Source organism: Spermophilus citellus, assembly GCF_964194105.1.
Source record: "Spermophilus citellus genome assembly, chromosome: 1".
In the NCBI taxonomy this organism is placed as follows: domain Eukaryota; kingdom Metazoa; phylum Chordata; class Mammalia; order Rodentia; family Sciuridae; genus Spermophilus; species Spermophilus citellus.
In genome coordinates, this window is record NC_138182.1 from 108,381,078 (window position 1) to 108,403,231 (window position 22,154).

General features: G+C 47.6%; 1 protein-coding gene across 1 annotated transcript in view; it reads right to left on the reverse strand.

The window, feature by feature from the left end:
- LOC308645718 (obscurin-like) overlaps positions 1-22,154 on the reverse strand; it is a gene marked incomplete at its 5' end in the record, with an annotated part of 148,106 nt that overhangs the window by 86,288 nt on the left and 39,664 nt on the right. Inside the window, 7 exon segments of the mRNA XM_081288083.1 lie at positions 2,146-2,421; positions 3,488-3,763; positions 5,013-5,288; positions 7,533-7,808; positions 8,842-9,117; positions 13,604-13,879; positions 15,116-15,391. Coding sequence (XP_081144209.1) covers positions 2,146-2,421; positions 3,488-3,763; positions 5,013-5,288; positions 7,533-7,808; positions 8,842-9,117; positions 13,604-13,879; positions 15,116-15,391 — 1,932 coding nt within the window.

Sequence of the window (22,154 nt, forward strand, 5' to 3'; positions counted from 1 at the left end):
CTGGGGTTACAGGCATGGCCAGCCCACCAGCTACCTAGTTGTTCTGAGCTAACTGCTCAGTTGCCCCTGTCCTCTTGTCTGCTCCTGCCTTCAGCCATGCGGATGTCCTGACTCTGGTCGCCCGTGCCCTCCAGTTGCTCTCCAGAAGTGGCTCTGCCCATTTGGCCTGTCGATATTCCTACTCCTGGAGAGAAGCAGCAGGCACCTGGACTGTGACTGCGAACCTCTGGCTCTCCCACAGACTGCCTCCATGCACTTAGACCCCTTCTGCTTCCTCTCCAGTGTCTAGTGATGTGCATCTTCACCACGTCTGTGGGCCTGTGTCTGAGAAGACCTGGAACAGTAACACCACGCTCTTGGCTCTGCGCTAGTTCTTGGAAACTCCACTTCCATCATCTGCTTGCTTACTCGTGTGGATGAAGAAGAGTCTGTACACTAACACCTGAGCATGGACATTGCCCCTGCTCTCCTCCTGGACACAGTTAACGATATTTCCAGCATTCTGTACTGATAACCCTATCCTCTGTGAGCCCCAGCACGAGTGTCTGAGCCCCATTCCTTCCCTTTCCAATGCCGACAGCAACCCCTCCCTTGTCCACTCCTGGTCTTGAAGGTGACACTCTGAAGTCTGCACCACTGGTGTCCCTTTGCCCTCACTTTTCCTACAACCACTCTGTTAAGCTAAGGAGGAATCATCTCATCCAGAGTTTGCTAAGAACTGCATGTTGAATTGTGTCAAACAATCTTTACAACTTCTGATGTCACACTCATCAAATACTGTCACTGCATGCCCAGGAAGAGTCATACCCTGTCCCTCAAGCCTGTTAGCACTGGGCCCTGGTGACCACCTGATGTTCCTGGGTGAACCAGGCCTGTACTCCTGCACTTCACATCTCCTAGAGCAGACAATCCCTTCACTTTGCTGGACTCATTGGGCTAACATTAGCAGAGGGGCTTGAACTTCACACTGGCAATATAAGCCTCTTGCTGACCTTGTATGCTTTAGCGTCGATCATGTACTACCTACATAAAATGAGCTAGGGAGTGTACTTCCTCCTTCAGCATTCTATAATGTCTATTAACATGGGATAATATTTGGTATGATTTGTTAGCAGAGCCACTGGGCTAAGATAAGGCTCTATAAGATTATTACTATGATTCTACTTCTTTAGAAGATTAGAGGACTGTTCCACTCCCTAGTTTTTCTTGTGTAGGTTTGACATGATCTTCTAGTAATTGATTACTAAGAAAAGGTACCTTGTTGCCTTGTATAAAATAATGGCTTATCCTCACACCATGACATTTCCAGTGAACTCAGTGGGATTCCCTGGTGTCCACATACACCCACAAAACTTTAATGCAGATGCAACTGCAGAGCACTGTGCCCATGGTCCTCTCTCTGTGACATTAGACTCCTTCGACAAAGGAAATGAAGCTGCTCCCAGCTTTCCTGCCAACCAGCCAGGGGGAGCAGACACACAGCTTATTAGGGGGATGCTGTGTGTTAACGCTCTACCCCTCAGCAGCTAAGAGTGTAGAAAATCAATTTTAATGAAGCATGCAGATGTGACTTCATTGGTTTATTCCTTTTCATTTCTGAATTTATAAACCAAGCCATGGAGGCAATGTAGACACTGACTGCTCCAACTTGAGACAAAATGAAAATAGGTCTTGTTAAAAGAGACTTTCTGGCCTCCCAGCTTCCCAGCAAATGCACCACCCCGCCCTTCATGTTGCACAGACAGTGCAACAAAATTAGGGTCCGTGTGTTTCCCCCATGAACTTGCTCAGAGAGCTTTCAGGTCCATGAGGACAGAGGGAAGAGTGTCCCAGAGAACTGAAAGGGCGATGATCCCAATGGCCTCAGGTCTCTGGACCACCTCAGCCCAAGCAGCAGGTAAAGCCACAGCCCGTAGTGCATAGTTTCCCAGGTGCTGAGAAACGCCCCTCAGCATTAGACCTGGGAGGGCAAGTCTGGTGCAGAAGCCTAGCTGTCCACATGGATTGGCCATCGGTACTTACACTAGGATTGAAGACTACAGGTGAGCACGGGGCATGTGGAGACATGGAGTTTGAGGGCAGGAGCACCCAGGAACATCCACTATATCAGTCTCATCCTCACACACCAGCAAACTCAGAACTCACCTGTGACGTCCAGATGGAAGGAGACCCTCTGGCCCCCGGCCTCGCAGCTATACTCCCCGGCGTCCGCCTTGCCCGCCTGCTGCACCACCAGCTGCCGCCTACAGCCAGAGGACTCCACACGCATCTGGGAGCTCTGGCTCAGCTTCTTCCCATCCTTGTACCACGTCACCTCTGTCTGGGACTGGGCCACCTCGCAGCTCAGAGTGGCACTCGCCCCCGCCTGGGCCTTCACCTCATTGTGTGCTGGCTGTCCCTTGGCAAACACCACCTTGGGCTCTGGGGACAGAGGGAAGGGACGCACAATTCAGAGACTCTGTCCAGGACAGGAAGCCACCTTGGGAAGGACATCTGGCTGGATGGCTAGGGCAGACCCTTTGCAGGCCACACCAGCTCATACCCTGGGGAAGCCTCAGCACCCTCAGCACAGTAGAGGCATCCCCTTCTCTGCTCAGAACACACCCAGGACCCACAACAGATGCCTGGACACTGGTACCACAGAGCCCTGTGTGGTTCTGGGTTTCCCCGTACACACAGCATGATGAAGCTTATCTTAAAATTAGGCACAGTAAAAAATTAAAAACAGTGCCTAATAACAAAAGCAAACAATTATGAGAACACATTGTAGTAAAGCCTGTGGTTTGGGGGCCATTACTTGAACATCAGACTGTGACACTCTGACTACCTTGACCACACCACCTGATGACTGGCCAGTGGGCAGGGGCTCACGCAGCATGTACACACTGGGCAAAGGGCTGGTTCTTATCTGTGGGATGGAACAGGAGGAAAACCTCCCACATTAGGTCAGGGATTCCCACCAGCTTTGAGTCACAGACCATGGCCACACCATTCACAGGAGGGGAGGCTGCCCCAGAACACCAGAACTCCAACATGCCCATATGCCTTGAACAATTCCACACACCCTTCGATGGGTGAAATACCCATTACCCCAGTTGGGAAATTCAGACCTCTCTCACTAGTGAGAACTAGCCGTGGTGCAGGTGAGGGGACGTGGAGGGCACCAGAGCATCCGACAGAAAGAAACGCACAGACACGACATCTGGTCCACGTCAGACCACAGGGAGAGCCAGTGTCCTGCACACCAAGTAGAACCTGGAAGGCTCTGGGTAGACTCTGTGGTGTGACTGGTGACTGGAGAGTGGAAACCCCACTAGGGGTTCATAAAAAGCCCTCTCCCTGTGAGCCATTCCCAGCCAGCTACTGTCCTCCAGTTAGGAAGATGGAAGCTGGATAGATGAGATCTAATAGGAAAACATTTCACAGGAATGTCCATCTGGGCCAATAGCCAGTCTCATCACCCCCAAACAGGTACCACAGGACTCACCTGTGACGTCCAGGTGGAAGGAGACCTTCTGGCCCCCTGCCTCGCAGCTGTACTCCCCAGCGTCCACCTCGCCCGCCTGCTGCACCACCAGCTGCCGCCTGCAGCCAGAGGCCTCCACGTGCACCTGGGAGCTCTGGCTCAGCTTCTTCCCATCCTTATACCACATCACCTCTGTCTGGGCCTGGGCGACCTCATAGCTCAGAGTGGCGCAGGCCCCCGCCTCGGCCTTCACCTCGCTGCGTGCCGGCTGCTCCTTGGCAAATACCACCTTGGGCTCTGGGGATAGAGGGGAAGGACACACAGGTCAGGGACTCCAGAACAGACTCAGCCCTGTCTCACAGCCTGAGCCCACCCCAGGGATAGCTGAGCAGAGTGTCCATCATGAGCAGAACACTGCATGGCCATGCCTAAGTTCTATCCTATGCATGACCCAAGCTGCAAACTCCAAGGCTGGTGGGTGGACAGCTGGGCAGCCTGTCCTCATTAGAGCCCTAAGCACTTCCTGATCCACTCTGATCCTGCAGGTAACTGCACTGTCACGGCCCACAAGGCCACCACAGCCAGGCCTACCTCCTGATGCCACCACCCTCCCAGACATTGGGAATAGACCATGACCCTTCTCCTCCCTGGGACCCCAGCCCATCAGTGACTTCCCAGCTCTACCACTACGCAGGGGGCACAAAAGCAGGGGGAGGCAGACACAGCAGCCCCCGGCCTCGCAGCTGTACTCCCCGGCGTCCGCCTTGCCTGCACCAAACCAGAAACCCACATCTTTGTTGGCCACAGCTACCAAAGGAATGCAGGAGACCAAACTGCCAGTGCTGGCCAATCAGCAGAGACCTCAGAGCCTGTGCAAGCCAATCAGCAGAGAGTCAAGTGCCAGCCAATCAGCCCAGAGTTCATAACAGTGTGGGCCAGTCAGCAGACAACTCAGTACCAGATGGGGCAAATTAGCACAGAGCTCAGTGCCAGCCAATCAGCAGACAGCCAAGTGCCACTGTGGACCAATCAGCAGACAGCCAAGTGCCAGTGTGAACCAATCTGCAGACAGCCAGGTGCCAGTGTGGACCAATCATCAGAACCAATCAGAAATCATCCTGAACCAATCAGAAAAAAAACCAGCACTAGGCAAGTCACTGGGAGAGAGTCCAGCACCAGGTGGGCTATCAGGAGAGAGGCTCTGAGCCCCATGTGGCCCCTACCCAGGTTCAGGGACAGGTTACAGTGGGGAGAGGAAGGAGATGGGGGAAGGACAGATGTACATGCAGGATTCCAAAGGGCCCAAGCAAGGGCTTTTGGAGCTCTGGGCCCAGCAAGTAGGCTCAGGCAGGTAGAGGGAGCCCCTGCCCCTGCAGGACATGGTCTCCAGTATCAAGCAATCCCTAGTGCCCAACTCCACCCAGAGCTGGGCCACAGATGCTGAGGCCCAAGTCAGGAAGGACACAGGCCTCACAGAGCTTAGGCTGCCACAGGTGCCCTAGAGTTACCACCCTCCCTCCATTCACCCAGCCCTAGCAGCACCCACCTGTGACATCCAGGCGGAAGGAGACCTTCTGGCCTCCAGCCTTGCAGCTGTACTCCCCAGCATCTGCCTTGCCAGCCTGCTGCACCACCAGCTGCCGCCTACAGCCAGAGGCCTCCACGCGCACCTGGGAGCTCTGGCTCAGCTTCTTCCCATCCTTGTACCATGTCACCTCTGTCTGGGCCTGGGCCACCTCGCAGCTCAGAGTGGCACTCGCCCCCGCCTCGGCCTTCACCTCACTGCGTGCCAGCTGCTCTTTAGCAAACACCACCTTGGGCTCTGGGGACAGAGGGGAGGGATGCACAGTTTAGAGACTCTGTCTATGGCAGGAAGCCACCTGGGGAAGGACCTCTGGCTGGACAGTTGAGGACAGAACCTTCTGCAGGCCACACTAGCTCGTGCCCTGGAGAAGCCCAGCACCCTTAGCACAAGGGACCACAGTGTGTGACACAGCCTTCCCCTGCTGCATGGGGCTGTTCCAGATGGGAACACTGTGACAGGCCCCAGCACAGGCTCCTCCAGGGAGGAACTGCAGAGCCTGATGCTGCACCTGCCCCTCAGTGACCAGGAAGAGTCTCCCCAGGACCATGCTGTATGGCCTGTATGGAAGTGTCCTGTCCACCTCACAGCCTCTCAGTGCCTTTCTGTCCCCTCCAGTGTGTGGTTGCTGCACTTGTCCTTTGTCTACCACTGGCCCTGCCCCCAAATGACCCTTGTTTGGATTTTGATTATTAGTAAATGTCTTTGATTTTTTTAATTAATTTTTATTCATTTATTTAGCCCTGTTGACTGTCATAAAAAAAAAAAAAAATTATGCCCCCAAACCTTAAGATCCTTATTAGAGGTAGAACTAGGAACGTGACCGGTTTGATGCGTTGTGAATTTTCTGAAGTTTCACTTCTGCTGTCACCTGTGCGTGTAGGTAAAGACGTGTTTTCTGCCCGTTGTCGTCTATGTGATGACCGTGCCCAGCCACACCTCCAACCCCGCAGTTCTGTTGGCTCCTCAACTGATAATCATCACCTGTGAACTCATTGCTACACTCTTACACCTATGCTGTCCACTTTTCTTTCCCCTTGCTCCTGGACAAAGGTGCTGGACAAAGGTGGTGACAGTGACGGTGGCCTTGCAGGCACCCCCGACAGGTGCCCTGGTGTTCTGCACCCATCCTCAGCTGAAGAAAGCTCCATTCAACCAGGCTAAGTGCGTCCGCTGATCTCTAGATTTATAATGTTGGACTTGGTCCAGCACCTTAGCTGGGAAAGCTGTGCTGGAGCTGGTGCTTCCAGGCTGCCCTCCTGCCTGCTGCTGAGGGGCTGGCCAGTGCTCCATGTCTAGACTCCTCCAGAGTCTGGTGGCTGGACTGTGCACTGACCCCCACTTTCCTTGTCAGGTTCTGGCCCTGCTGCCCTGTGCTCAGCTTAAAATGACCCACAGAGGCGTCTCCTTGCTCCACTCGTGATGGCAATCTCCACACGTGTGGAATAATTGTTTCCATTAGTATCTCATATATTTTACCAGAAAATTATCAGGCTTAGATCTGGTCACTAATTCCATTTATCTAGACGCCATAGGACGACTGCAGATTTCTGTACTTTCTATGTCCATTTTCACTGTTTACTAGGAATAAGCCAAGCCTGTCAATCTGTCATCAGAGAGCACACTTCTGGAAGCCACAAGAATCAGATCTGGCACCACCTACAGCCCTGCAGCCCACCCACCCTGGGACCCTAGAGAGAGGAAGATCACTGAGCTTCTCAGGCTTCTCCACCGAGGCCCGCACACTCCAACCACAGAAGGTGGGCAGCTGCTTGGCCACTAATGCACTGCAGAGCCTGCTACTGTGGCAGAAGCTGCTCGCTCCTTCTTGTTCCTACATTTCTGCAGGGTAGCTCTGACCTAGTATGGCAATGAAAACTGTGGACAGCATCTGGCATAAGCACCATCAGCCTCAGTGCCAATACCTGGTTCCTCTGGAAACAAGCAACAATGAGGTCCCTTGATGTCACTGCACATAGGAAACAAGATAAAACAGCTCCAGGCCCATGGGAGGAAGGGTCCAAAACAAGAAATCGACCATGAACAGCTCACTCCTGTAGCACCTTAGAGCATGACCTACAGCCAAACTTCCACCTCATTAAAGTTCCGCGATATTCAGTCTCCCTCTGACCAGAGCCAGGTGACACACATCCTGAGAGTAAGAGCTCACACACTCAGGTGACAGACACCTTGGAACTCAGGAACACAAGCACAGGCAGAGCCAGAGTCCCAGATACCAAGGAGCACCAGGAAGGTGCTGGGTGCTAGGAGGCATGGCCAAGGGTCACTCCATGAGACACCGTGTGAACAGCCCTGGGCCCTCTCCCACCTGGCCCACTAGGGCTCCCAGCAAGCACTGGGGACAGGCAACATTGAGAAACTAGACAAAAGAAAGCCACAGACCCAGGCAAAAGATCTGCCGAGGTCAAATGCCCTACTCATTGTCACCTTCATGCAGGTTAACTTGGAACTCAGAGGACTCACCTGTGACATCCAGATGGAAGGAGACTCTCTGGCCCCCGGCCTCACAGCTGTACTCCCCAGTGTCCGCCTTGCCCGCCTGCTGCACCACCAGCTGCCGCCTGCAGCCAGAGGCCTTCACGCGCACCTGGGAGCTCTGGCTCAGCTTCTTCCCATCCTTGTACCACGTCACCTCTGTCTGGGACTGGGCCACCTCACAGCTCAGAGTGGCACAGGCCCCCGCCTGGGCCTTCACCTCACTGTGTGCCAGCTGCCCCTTGGCAAACACAGCCTTGGGCTCTGGGGATAGAGGGGAAGGACACACAGGTCAGGGACTCCAGAACAGACCCAGCCCTGTCTCACAGCCTGAGCCCACCCCAGGGATAGCTGAGCAGAGTGTCCATCATGAGCAGAACACTGCATGGCCATGCCTAAGTTCTATCCTATGCATGACCCAAGCTGCAAACTCCAAGGCTGGTGGGTGGACAGCTGGGGAGCCCGTCCTCATCAGAGTCCTAAGCATTTCCTGATCTACCCTGATCCTGCAGGTAACTGCACTGTCACAGCCCACAAGGCTATCACAGCCAGGCCTACCTCCTGATGCCACCACCTTCCCAGCCATTGGGAATAGACCATGACCCTTCTCCTCCCTTGGACCCCAGCCCATCAGTGACTTCCCAGCTCTCCCACCATGCAGGGAGCACAAAAGCTGGTAGAGGCGGACACAGCAGGGAAGTCCACCTGAGCACCAAACCAGAAACCCGCATCTTTGTTGGCGACAGCTACCAAAGGAATGCAGGAGACCAGATTGCCAGTTCTGCCCAATCGGCAGAGACCTCAGAGCCTGTGCAAGCCAATCAGCATAGAGCTCAGTACCCCTATGGGCCAGTCAGCAGAGAACTCAGTGCCAATGTGGACCAATCAAGAGAGACCCCAGCACCAGGCAGGGGGGAGAGCCCAGCACCAAGTAAGCCATCAAGAGAGAGGCTGTAAGCCCCATGTGGTCCCTTCCCAGGCTCAAGGACAGGTCACAGTGGGGAGAAGGAGGAGATGGGGGAAGGACAGATGAACATGCAGGATTCCAAAGGGCCCAAGCAAGGGCTTTTGGAGCTCTGGGCCCAGCAAATAGACACAGGCAGATAGAGGGAGCCCCTGCCCCTGCAGGACATGTTCCCCAGACACAAACAACCCCAGTGCCCAACTCCACCCAAATCTGGCCACAGATGCTGAGGTCCAAGGTCAAGAAGGACACAGGCCTCACAGAGCCTAGGCTGCCACAGGTGCCATAGAGTTACCACCCTCCCTCCATTCACCCAACCCCAGCAGAACCCACCTGTGACATCCAGGCGGAAAGAGACCTTCTGGCCTCCAGCCTCGCAGCTGTACTCCCCAGCATCTGCCTTGCCTGCCTGCTGCACCACCAGCTGCCGCCTGCAGCCAGAGGCCTCCACGGGCACCTGGGAGCTCTGGCTCAGCTTCTTCCCATCCTTGTACCATGTCACCTCTGTCTGGGCCTGGGCCACCTCGCAGCTCAAAGTAGCACTCACCCCCGCCTGGGCCTTCACCTCACTGCGTGCCAGCTGCCCCTTGGCAAACACAGCCTTGGGCTCTGGGGATAGAGGGGAGGGACGCACAGATCAGGGACACAGTACTGATATCAACCCATCTGACAGGACTAAAGCTTCAAGCTCCGTGAACTGGGTCCTCAATGAAGAGACATCATGTGTTCACTCCCATCAGGCTTGTGTTCACAGAGCATTTCCTGTCTCAGAGGTCAACTTCTCATGTTGGCTATGTCCTGAGCCAAGCGCGATCTGAAGCTGGAGGGAAGAGGCTGGACCATCAACTCCAGGTCCCTGATTCACTGTTTGCCTCGGGACAGTGGCTGCATTGGCAGGTCCTGGCTGTTCATTACCACACTCCAGGCTGACACACCTTTGTCCTCTACAAACCAATCATGCCTTTCACTTCAGTGTGAGCTCACATCAAGGTATTGGCTCCACGACCTCAGGTGTTCCCATTTCCACACAACCAGAACACACCAACTAACCTACCCAGGGGCTACCCACACACAGCAGAATGGGGGCAGCCGCTGCTCTGACCCCTGTAACATCCTGCCAGGGCCTGGCCTCTGGTTGTTCAAGGACCAAGTCAGTAGCGGCAGCACACATGATGGTCCCGTGGGACCTTACGGCACCCCACTGACAGCCTTTCTCAGAGCAGGCCCACAGCTGAGCATGCTGGGGTTGGTCTCCTTCCTCCAGCACAGAGTCTGTGAGAGCCGCCACGTGGCCGCACAGGCATTGGTCTCTGTGCTGGGACAGAGTTGTGCTGCATAGCGCCTTGAGGGATTCCCTTACTCTTGGGGCTTGTTGGGGCTTTTTCCAGGATGGGGATACAATGAGGAAGGCTACTGTGGATGTCCATAGCAGCACAGGATGTGCATGGCCTTAGGAGACCTCTCAAACAGGGCACCAAGTGGCACTCTCAACAGTGTGGGCAGCTCCCGTCTCCAACCTCCCACAACCTCGAGGTTCTTGAACTGTGTACATCCCACTCCAACTGAATCATATGCCCCCTCACAGCACTAGTTTCCATCCCTGTCCATTTCGGCATGTAAATATGCTGAAGAGAGTCCACCCGGTGGATGTGGTATTCACTGACTCACTGGTCTCCACGGCTACCATTTGTGGAGAACTCAGCCACAGACAACTGCAGACCTCAGCAGATGCTGCCCCAGTCAGACAGAAGGCTGTGCTCCCACAGCACTTTCAGAAGGGGAAGACAAAGGCAGATAAAGCATGGACACCAGGACACACTCTCCATGAGATCAGTCAGGGCGCCATGCTGGAGGAGGGGACTGAGCAGGAGGACACACTCTCTGTGAGATCAGTCAGGACGCAATGCTGGAGGAGGGGACCAAGCAGGAGGTCCCACACTCCGTGAAATTGGTCAGGATGCCATGCTGGAAGAGGAGACTGAGCAGGAGGTCCCACACTCTGTGAGATCAGTGAGTGCCCTAAATTGGAGGAGGAGACTGGTGATGCAGATGCAGAGCCAGGGAACACCATGGTCAGAGTGATATTTGGGGACCCTCAGCCCTGGTGAGTGCCAAGGATCATCCTGCAGCAACAGACATGGCATGAGCAGGACGGTGGGCATGTGCGCCTAGCAGTGTGCTTCAGAGCAGTCCAAGGAGTCTGGGTGTGAGGAGGCAAAGTCCTGAGGGAGGTATTCTCAGAGGTGTGCTCACACTGGGCCCCTGTTTGTCTTTGCTTCTATGACAGAATAGTGAAAACCCATGCAAACGGCCAGGTGCAGTGCAGCTCTAAGAAAGAAGGGAGCCAAAGATGTAGGGACTTCTCACACAAATAGATAAAAATAAATCTTGAGATTGAGGAGCCAAGCCCCCAAGGAAAAGAGCAGTAGAGAATGAAGCCCACTTTTGAGTCATTTCCAATCCAGACTTTGAGGAGTTTGAAGCTGCGTGGGGGCAGGAGGCTACAGAGCTGTCATGGTTTGTTTTGTATTGCTAAAATATATGGCTGAGGCCAGATGTTAGAAAAGAAAAGATTATGTTGCTAAGACCTGCAGGTCTGAGGCTATGGTATGGCACTGCTGTAGCTCTAAGGAGGCCTCATGGCATCCCAATAGCAAGAGTACGTGAGGTGTCATTGAGGCACCAGGATTCTTAAAACAACCCTTTCTCACAAGAACCAATGCATCCCAAACATCTTGCCCAACACCTGCAGGTAAGTAATGATCTGGTCACAAAACTGAAAGCCATGACCTGACCTCCTCCACGAGACAGTGTTCATCTGTTCATGAGGGTGGAGCCATCTCATAACAGACCCACCACCTCAAAACACCAGTGCACTAGGTACCAAGCCCACACACAGACATCCTAGATACAACACATCTGAACTATAGCAGAAGAGAAGCAGAAAGCCTCTGACAGTTAGTGTGAACATTTCAGCATCTTGCTTTCCTAAAGAAACAATGGTTACAGCTGCTGGTACCCTAATCTTTGGAGAAATCCATGGAGGACTATGCCCAGGATCAGGGCAAACCAGAGCTAAAAGACCCTGATCAAACTGCAACTCAGCCTCGAGTCAGAGGATTCTGGAATGTGCCCAAATGGGTCAGTGATTTTCCACCTGCCTAGAAGAGCAAAGAGGAATCCTCTCTCTGAAGCAAGACAAAGTCATCCATATTCAACATCTTTTCTCATATAATGCCAGTTAATTGAAAATTATTTGACATGCCAGGAACTGGCATAAATATTATCAAACCTCCCACACACACACACAAAAATGCCATGCTAGAGGAAAGGTGATCTCAGTTATTACAGCTATTGGACAGGCATATAACCATGCTTAGTAGTACTGAAAAAATAAAGATAAGAAAATGAATCAAATCTGGCAACTTACTGGAGATAGAGTTCACTGGTAGAATGTGGGCTTAACATGTACAAGACCCAGGAATTATAGGGTGACTTCCACTACAGAATCTCAAACCTTAGAATCCATAAAAAATTGATGAAGTGGAACTTATGAATCAAAAATGCAATAACTCAAAGTAAACTCACTTTTGGTGGGACTGACAAACAATTAGATATAGCAGGACATGATATTAGTAAATTGAAAAACAGGTCAAAAGAAAATATCCAGGTTAAAGCAAAGAAAGAAGAAAGGATTATGAGGCAAAGAGAGGATATACATGTAAAAAACATGCAAATGTCTAACAGAGCTAAACAGGAGTCCTGAAAGGGGACACACATGGAACAGGACAGCAAAGGCCAAGTACACACACAGCTGATCAAAGATATAAGCCCAGAGATTCAAGATGCTCAGCAACCCCCACTGGGATGAATACAAAGGAAACCATATAAGTTTCATCAAGGTCATGCTGTAGAAAATCAAAATTGAAATGAAAAAGTCAAAAGTAACAGAAGGAAAAAAAAATACCTGACTCTCAAAGGAACCATAATAAACCTAATGTGAAAATATTTCAAAGTACAATATGGAAACCATGACTTGCCCTCCTCCAGGAGATAGTGTTCATCCATTCATGAGGGTGGAGCCACCTCATAACAGACCCACCACCTCAAAACAATGGAATAGCCTCTTTAAATAGGAAAAAAGTAAATAGTAAGCTCAATTCATAGTAGCTAAACTATGGAATCAACTTAGGTGCCCTTCAACATATAAATGGATAAAAAACTATGGTATATATACAAAATGGAATAGTACTCAACCTTAAAGAAGAATGAAATGATGTCATTTGTCAGTAAATGGATGAAACTAGAGACAAATATGCTAAGCAAAATTAGCCAATCACGAAGAACCAACGGCCAAATGTCTTCCCTGATATGCAGATGCTAGTTCACAATAAGGTTGGGAGGGGTGTCTAATTTGGACTAGACAGAAGGGAATGAAGGGAGAGCAGGCGGTATGCAGGTAGAAATGACAATAGAATACCCTTTGTTCATACATGATTACATACAACCAAAAGAATGAGAAGTTTTACTCCATTTATGTATGATGTGTCAAAATGCATTCTACTGTCATGTATACCTAATTAGAACAAAATTAAAAAATTTAAAAGTCTTCAAAATAAAAAAATATATATATAAGTGTCTCTTTCAAAAAAAAAGTAACTGCTGAACTATAATTTGATACCCAGAGAAAAGATCCCTCAGCATGAAAGAGATCTTGTTTTCATACAAGCAAAAGGCGGGGACTCTATATCACAGCAGTCCTGCTACATAAATAGGGAAGCCAGAGTTCTTCAAGCACACACACACCCCTGATGGTGCAAATCCTTATAAGACAAATCTTAGCCAGTTATAGAGCTTACCTGAGCCTTATCTTAAAATAGGTATAATCATAATCCTTCCACATAGAGTTGTTGTAAAGTGTAAGCAAGTAAAAAGACAAAACAACAGTCAACAAATTCCAGGTCTTCAGGGTGAATTTCCAGTGGCAGGCCATAGTGGTAGGAGGCCTCGTGAGAATAGGGGCCAACAGTAGCACACACCCTAACTTCCTGACACTTATCACAAGCAACACAAGGAAAAGCCTCAAGAAACCCACCTGTGATGTCCAGGCGGAAGGAGATCCTCTGTCCCCCGGCCTCACAGCTGTACTCCCCAGCATCCTCCTTGCCCGCCTGCTGCACCACCAGCTGCCGCCTGCAGCCAGAGGCCTCCATGTGCACCTGGGAGCTCTGGCTCAGCTTCTTCCCATCCTTGTACCACGTCACCTCTGTCTGGGACTGGGCCATCTCGCAGCTCAGGGTGGCGCTGGCCCCCGCCTGGGCCTTCACCTCACTGTGTGCCAGCTGCCCCTTGGCAAACACAGCCTTGGGCTCTGGGGACAGAGGGAAAGGACGCACAGGTCAGGGACTCCAGAACAGACCCAGCTCTGTCTCACAGCCTGAGCCCACCCCAGGGATGGCCGAGCAGAGTGTCCATCATGAGCAGAACATTGCATGGCCATGCCTAAGTTCTATCCTACACATGACCCAAGCTGCAAACTCCAAGGCTGATGGGTGGACAGCTGGGCAGCCCGTCCTCATCAGAGCCCTAAGCACTTCCTGATCCACTCTGATCCTGCAGGTAACTGCACTGTCACGGCCCACAAGGCTATCACAGCCAGGCCTACCTCCTGATGCCACCACCCTCCCAGACATTGGGAATAGACCATGACCCTTCTCCTCCCTTGGACCCCAGCCCATCAGTGGCTTCCCAGCTCTACCACTACGCAGGGGGCACAAAAGCATGGGGAGGCAGACACAGCAGCCCCCGGCCTCGCAGCTGTACTCCCCGGAGTCCGCCTTGCCCGCACCAAACCAGAAACCCACATCTTTGTTGGCCACAGCTACCAAAGGAATGCAGGAGACCAAACTGCCAGTGCTGGCCAATCAGCAGAGACCTCAGAGCCTGTGCAAGCCAATCAGCAGAGAGTCAAGTGCCAGCCAATCAGCCCAGAGCTCAGTTACAGTGTGGGCCAGTCAGCAGACAACTCAGTACCAGATGGGGCAAATTAGCACAGAGCTCAGTGCCAGCCAATCAGCAGACAGCCAAGTGCCACTTTGGACCAATCAGCAGACAGCCAAGTGCCAGTGTGAACCAATCATCAGAGAACCATCATCCTGAGCCAATCAGAAAAAAAAAAAAAAAAACCAAAAACAAAAAAACAGCACCAGGCAGATCATTGGGAGAGAGCCCAGCACCAGGTAGGCTATCAGGAGAAAAGCTCTGAGCCCCTTGTGGCCCCTTCACAGGCTCAGAGACAGGTCACAGAGGGGAGAGGGAGGAGATGGGGGAAGGACAGATGGACATGCAGGATTCCAAAGGGCCCAAGCAAGGGCTTTTGGAGCTCTGGGCCCAGCAAGTAGGCACAGGCAGGTAGAGGGAGCCCCTGCCCCTGCAGGACACACTCCCCAGCCACAAACAACCCCCAGTGCCCAACTCCACCCAAAGCTTGGCCACAGATGCTGAGGTCCAAGGTCAGGAAGTACAAAGGCCTCACAGAGCCTAGGCTGCCACAGGTGCCATAGAGTTACCACCCTCCCTCCATTCACCCAGCCCTAGCATCACCCACCTGTGACATCCAGGCGGAAGGAGACCCTCTGGCCCCCGGCCTCGCAGCTGTACTCCCCAGCGTCCACCTTGCCCGCCTGCTGCACCACCAGCTGCCGCCTGCAGCCAGAGGCCTCCACGGGCACCTGGGAGCTCTGGCTCAGCTTCTTCCCATCCTTGTACCATGTCACCTCTGTCTGGGCCTGGGCCACCTCGCAGCTCAGAGTGGCACTCACCCCCGCCTCGGCCTTCACCTCGCTTTGTGCTCGCTGCCCCTTGGCAAACACAGCTTTGGGCTCTGGGGACAGAGAGTTGGAGAATTCAATTGGTATAAATAAATGAGGGCTCACCTTCTTGTCCTCAAATTCTGGTGCCTGTAGGATCCATTCATTAGCCTAAGTTGGATCTTCTTCCTTATACAATGCACACATTGGTGACTGTTTGGCCATCTTGTGGACGGTAAGCTCTCTGAACATGCTTTCTGAAAATTCTTCGTTTACCTCATTTTTGAATGCAGTTGAGCTGGGTTTGGGGCTCACGGCTGACCGGTGACCCTTACAACTTGGAACACAATGTCATCATGTCTCTGCTTCTCGTTGCTGCTGAGAATTCCCTCTCAATGAGGAGAAGCTGACGAACACATGTGTAAGGAAGACCCAGTTTCCCAGACCGACAGGCCCACAGAGAATGAACATAACTGTCCCCTCCTCATGTCCACTACCTAGAAACCCCCTATCCTTTCAAGGTCAGGTGCTGACGTCCCCTCCTGTGTAACAGTTCCACCAGCATCTCTTGTTGTTCATGAAAAGAGGGTTTCCACACTACAGAAGTCCATCACACTGGTGGGACCAGACACACAGACTGGCTGATTGTACCCCCGCCACCTCACACTTTGTCATCTAATAGAGACTTTTGCCTTAGGGATGCCTCTCTGAGATCTCAATGCAAGTGTGCAGAAACTCTCAATGCCCTGGACTGGATTTTAAAGTCTTTTCTTTTAAGAAATACATCCACATTGAGAGGAGTCCCTGTCCTCCTCAAAAGCTGTTAAGAAAAAGTTCAGCCTCTACTTCTGATTGTTACTGAAGGAAGTCACCCCAGAAATTCTTTCTTGGCCCATGAAGTGCCCTATCATAACATAAAACTCTTTTAAGGACAGGATGAGGTAAGGGAAGAGTGAGTTTTCACCTAAGCAAACATTTGATTGATATCTGTGGATAACTGGAGATTAAGGTAGAGGGAGGATTTTCACCTTTTTGCAGTTTGAAATCAGAAGAAATGTGGTTAAAAAAAAAAAGAAACAAAAACTTTTCTTTATTAAAATAAAACATGAAACCATATAAAAATAATATCTGTGAATAAAAATGACCCAAAAACTTTCAACAAAATATCTAAATCTTTAATTGTAACTTATGTCATTATATTATTTTATTTAGATAATATAAAAGTTTATTTCCATAATATGAGCATTTTTTAATCAGACCTAAATTACATTGGTATTTAATGTTGGTGATAACTAGAAAGAATGTTGAAATAGTAGATAAAATGTGAAAAAGTATACACTCTTAGATGCAACCTTTGCCCAGATTCGAATTGAAAGAGCCAAAATTACTTTTTTCCCGATAGTAGACATGTTTCTCCTTCTAGGCCTAAAATCAATTACTCTCAGCATGGAGTAATTAAATGAACTAATTAGATGTTGATGCAAATTGAGACTACACTTCTTTGAAAACTTCTTGGACTCTACCTTGACTACCAACTCTCTATTATTGGTAAATTTTTTTTGCCTGTCGTCTGGTTGTTTTTAGGAAAATAACACTTGCTTGTACAGGAAAGTAAAATCATTCATACATTTTAATTGACTTTACTTCCCAATGTTGAGGGGTTTTCTGTATTTGAATTCACAAAGAGACACATACGTGGCTCTGCTGTCAACTCTAGTACACAGGGTAATTTCATTTCAATCATTTAGAACATATCATGCTGTGAAATGATATAAATTTGTTCCTGATGTAACTCTGAATTACTCTGTTCATCTCTGGCTTATTGTATTAAGATGCATTTTCACCTAATATTTTTGCATTAGTTTATGATTTTCTTTAATCCTTATCTGAATTGATAATGCAGTTGTGCTCCTTAAAGGTTTTGAAAAGTCTAATGCTGTTAGGTAGGAAGTCAAATAAAATCAAACCACAATAAAGAAAAAGGCTGAGGCCATTTCCCTAGAGTAAATATGTATTGTTGTATAAGACTAAGGAGATTACAGAGGTTTATTATGTTTTGAAATTTTATTATATTTAAATGCATGTGGATATATTTGTCTCTTATAGTAAATATATCCTTTTTCTTACAAACATAAATTGTTTTCATATGAAAGCAAACACAAAAGAGGTGAGTTCATACAGAATGGCACTTATCTCTCAGAAACATCTAATTAAAATATGATGCAGGCCAACATCTAATTTAAAACTCTATGTTGACCTAAGTAAATACTGTCCTGTGCCTTGAGCCTTGATCTGTGTGTGTGTGTGTGTGTGTGTGTGTGTGTGTGTGTTTTACTTAGTTTTCTTTTTGTCACTGTCACCATCTTACAAGAAAATTAGAGGAAAAAAAGTTTATTTGGGGGCTCACAGTTTCAGAGGTCTTAGTCCATACAAGGCAGATTCCATTCCTAGTGAGTGAAAAGTGAGGCAGCACACTAGGGTGCAAGAATGTGGCAGAGAAATTCAGCTCAGAACATCATAAGAGGAAGCAGAGAGAGTTGTGCTCTCAATGAATACAAAATACAAACCCCAAAGGCAAGTCCTCAGTGTCCCACCTTCTCCAGACACAACCTACCTGCCTACAGTTACCATCAAGTTAAATCCTATCTAGGGTTAATCATCTGCATTGATTAGGTTAGGCTCTCATAATCCAATCACTTCACCTCTACATTTTCTTGTATTGTCTCATACATAAGCTTTTGGGGAACACTTCATATCTAAACCCTAACAATAGGTGTGTGTTTGCATGTATTTCAGATATAGGATTTCATGATTACAATATTCAGAAAATATAATGTGAGGGCACAATTACCCCACTGATCAGTGCTGTACTCATTTAGTGTAAACTTTAAGTCCCTACCCATTTATAGGCAATCAAATGGTCTTGCAACAGATTCTACATGTTGAATCAAATGAGAAATATCCGTTTACTCTTGCTCGCTTAAATTATAAAATATTACCTCTTAAATCAATACTATACCCCTGTACAATTTTTTCTCTGTAATTCTTCGTTTCCCTTCTTCAACTACAATTATTTAATCTTGACCATAAAGCTCAGTGGTTCCTTGGTATCTGTGAGGGATGGACTCTATGACTTTCTTGGATACCAACACCCATAGATGCTCCAGCCCTGTGTTGTGTTTGCCCATAATCTATACACACCTTCCGTACAGTTTTAATCATGTCTAGATTCCTGCTCATATCTGTTACAAAGTAGAAGTAACAGCTTTTATAAATACTTGTTGAAGTAATAAAGACAAGAAAATAAGTGTATGGATATCCAGTACAGATAGTTCTTTCTCCAAATATTTTTCAATTGTAGTTTGGTTGAATTTCCTGGTTTTGGTCAGTGTTTTCACCACTGTGACTTGACATGAACAATTTTTAGGAGAAAACGTTTATTTGCATGCTCAAGGTTTCTGAGATCTTAATCCATAGATAGCTGATTCCATTCCTTGAGACTCCAGAGGAGGCAAAACATCATGACAGAAAAGTGTGACAGAAGAAAGGGGTTCAGGACATGGCCACCAAGAAGCAGAGAAAGAGAGGCTCTCCACACCATGGATAAAATATAAACCACAATGGCATGCCCCCATGGGCCCAGATCTTTCAGCCACACCCCACTTCCTTACAGGTGTCACCCAGTGAATTCCTAGCAGGGGATTAATGCACTGATTAGATCAGGCTCTCATAAACCGATCACTTCACCTCTAAGTCTTCTTGCATTGTTTCATGCATGAACTTTTGGAGGACACTTCACATCTAAACCATAATACTCTACTCCTTTCCCCCATCACACAATGAAAAACATGTTTAGCCCATTTCCTAGGGTTCTCATAGTCTCAACAGTTCCAGGATTGCCCAAAAGTCCAAGTCCAATGTTGCCTGAGAATCAAGGCAAACTCCCAGCATTAGCCCCTGTAAAAATCAAAAGCAAGTTACATCTATCCAATATATAAAGGCACAGAGTAAACATTTTATTCCAAAAGTAAGAAATAGGGGCATTAAAAGAAGGGATGAGACCAAAGCAAGACTAAAATCCAGCTGAGCAAACAAGTCTTATATTTCTATGACCAGCATCTGGGGAACTTGGCTCTGTGATGTTTTCTCCAAAGGTCTTGTGTAGCTCTAACTCTATGACTTTGCTTGTTGCAGTCCACCTGGTTTCTCTGTTGTCTTGTCTTTGATTCATTCCTACAGATTTTCTCTGCAGACATTCCATTGAACAGGCAATTCTTAACATGGGGGTCACCACTGCAGCTTCTGCTTCCTCCTCCTCACATCTCCACACCCCACCTTGGGAGACACATTTAAACCATAACACTCCAGGTGTGGAATCCATAGTCAGAGGACAGAGTTTTTGTAGAAACACAGTCTATACTCACTATCAAACTGCATTCATGTTATTAAATAAATAAGAGAAATCAAAGCTTAGAAAAATGGAAGTCAATGAAAAGGTTGGAATACCAAGAATCGAGAAGGGCCCAGATGATACAGTAAATATTTATAATTTATATTGATCAAATAAAGGTCATTAAGATTTCCATCACATTATTACTTTGAAAAACATTACACTATGCTGCAAGAATGTACATAATTACTACCTGTTAATCAAAGAGTTTTGTAAAACATAAAGGGAGATTAAAATACTAACTACTGTGACGAAGTTGTGGCTCATTGGTAGAGTGCTTGCCTAGCATGTGTGAGGCACTGAGTTTGATTCTCAACACTACATATAAATCAATAAAATAAAGGTTTATTGACAACTAAAAATAGTCTAAAAATATTAACTACATTGATTTGATTAATACACACTGTATACATGTATTGAATTATCACACAATACTCCATAAGTATGAAAATTAAGATAATCATTAATAAAAATGCATTTTTTTTTCTAAAAATAACTGTAATGAAGTAGTGGCAGTGTTTTCAGCAGTAGGGATTTTTTAATCCTTTTTCAGGGCACGAAAGATAGCAGTATTCAGCTTCAGGATATCTCCATCCTAGGATGTCACTGCTATAAATTTCAAACACTGAGACAAAAGAAACTTCTCAGTGTCAATCACAGGTTTACACCTGGACAAATCAGGGCAGGCCAGGAGTACTTGTGTTGTCCACAACATCAGCACCTATGTGACCACAATTCTGCTGCAAGACACTCTGAGACTCATGTGATTCAGACTACAAAGGAGGTGTTTTCCTCTAATAACAGAGCAAAATCATAATAGGTTGAAAACAGCTTTTTTTTTTAGGAAACTGGTAATATGCTAACAGCACACCTAAAGTAAACACTTTGAGGCTAGCTAAGATGACTATACAGAGAAAATAAATGGCCTATTGTAACTTGAAATAAGGACTTCTAAAGTTTATTTCACCAAATTATTCTTTTCTAAAGTTGTTCTTTTTAGTTATACATGACAGTAGAGTATATTTTGACATATTTATACAAAATGAGGTACATTTTACTCTAATTAGGATCCCTGTCTTGTGTCTTGTGGTTGTACATGATGTGGAGATTTACTGTGGTGTATGTATTTAAAAAATAAAAGCAATTTAAAAAAAAGAAAAGTTAAGTCGGCTTTATTCCACTTGCTTTCCTATTCTTGTACCTCCTCCCTTCCCTTCATTCCCCTTTGTCTAATCTACTGAATTTCTACTCTTCCCTTTGCCCCCGTACCCTTGTTGTGTGTTAGCATCTGCATATCAGAGAGAACATTTGACCTTTGGGTTGGGGGGATTGGCTTATTTCTTTTAGCATAATAGTCTCCAGATCCATCCAATCATATAATTCTTTGGGAATATTTGTAATGGTATCAGAACTTTAGGTTTCTTTTGTATGCTTTCCCATCATACTCTGATATAATACAAAGATGAAGTCTCAACTTAGTTGACATTTATTGGTTGTGACATTTACCATAATCTCTAATAAACTAACATTCTTTAGCTGGTCAGAATCATATCTCCAATGCAGACAAGGATTTCAATCAACAAGCATAACTTGCGAATATTGAGGAGACTGGTATTTGAGGAAATAGGAAAATTGAAGTTTTCCAGGAAAGGCAGAAATTACTTTGTGGAATATGTCTAGTATTACTGGGTAAAATTAATCTCAGAAGAATTGAAGTATTTTTAATAACTGGAGCAGGAAATTCAAAGGTAGAGCTGAATGTAGAATATAAGAGAAGCCCACCAAAGAAAAGGGAAAGGGAACCTGGCAATCTCTTTCCACAATGCCCACCAGCAAGACCAAGCTATACAGTGAGCCTATATCCATGAACATTTGTGAATTTGGAATAGCATCCTCATTCTTAACAAAAGACCTGGGAATGTAATTCCTTGTAAAGGAAAAATATACCACCACTATAGAGAAAGTTCATTTTTTAACCATGTAGAATTTATTGCTAGTAGCCTATTAGATATGTAGCTGGCTATCACATGCCTCGGATTCTACATTGACTTCCATTTTTTTTCTAGTAGCCTGTCCTACTCTGCAGTGAGGCTCATCAAATGGCCAATGAATAGGTATCATAGTAATTAAAATATTCAGATACTGAAATGCTCACATTGTGGCATAATTTGAATGCAAGTGATATGCTAATTTTATTTTACATGTTTGCCATACATTGATATCTATCATTTAGTTTCTGTAATATATCATCCATTTATGGTTAACTGTTGGCTTTCAAATATATGTCATCACTATGCAGAAAAGCAAATCTTAATTATGTTCTAATAGATCGACTAATGTCTACTGGAATAAAGATTTTTATGATGCAGAGCATGCTACAGGGATAC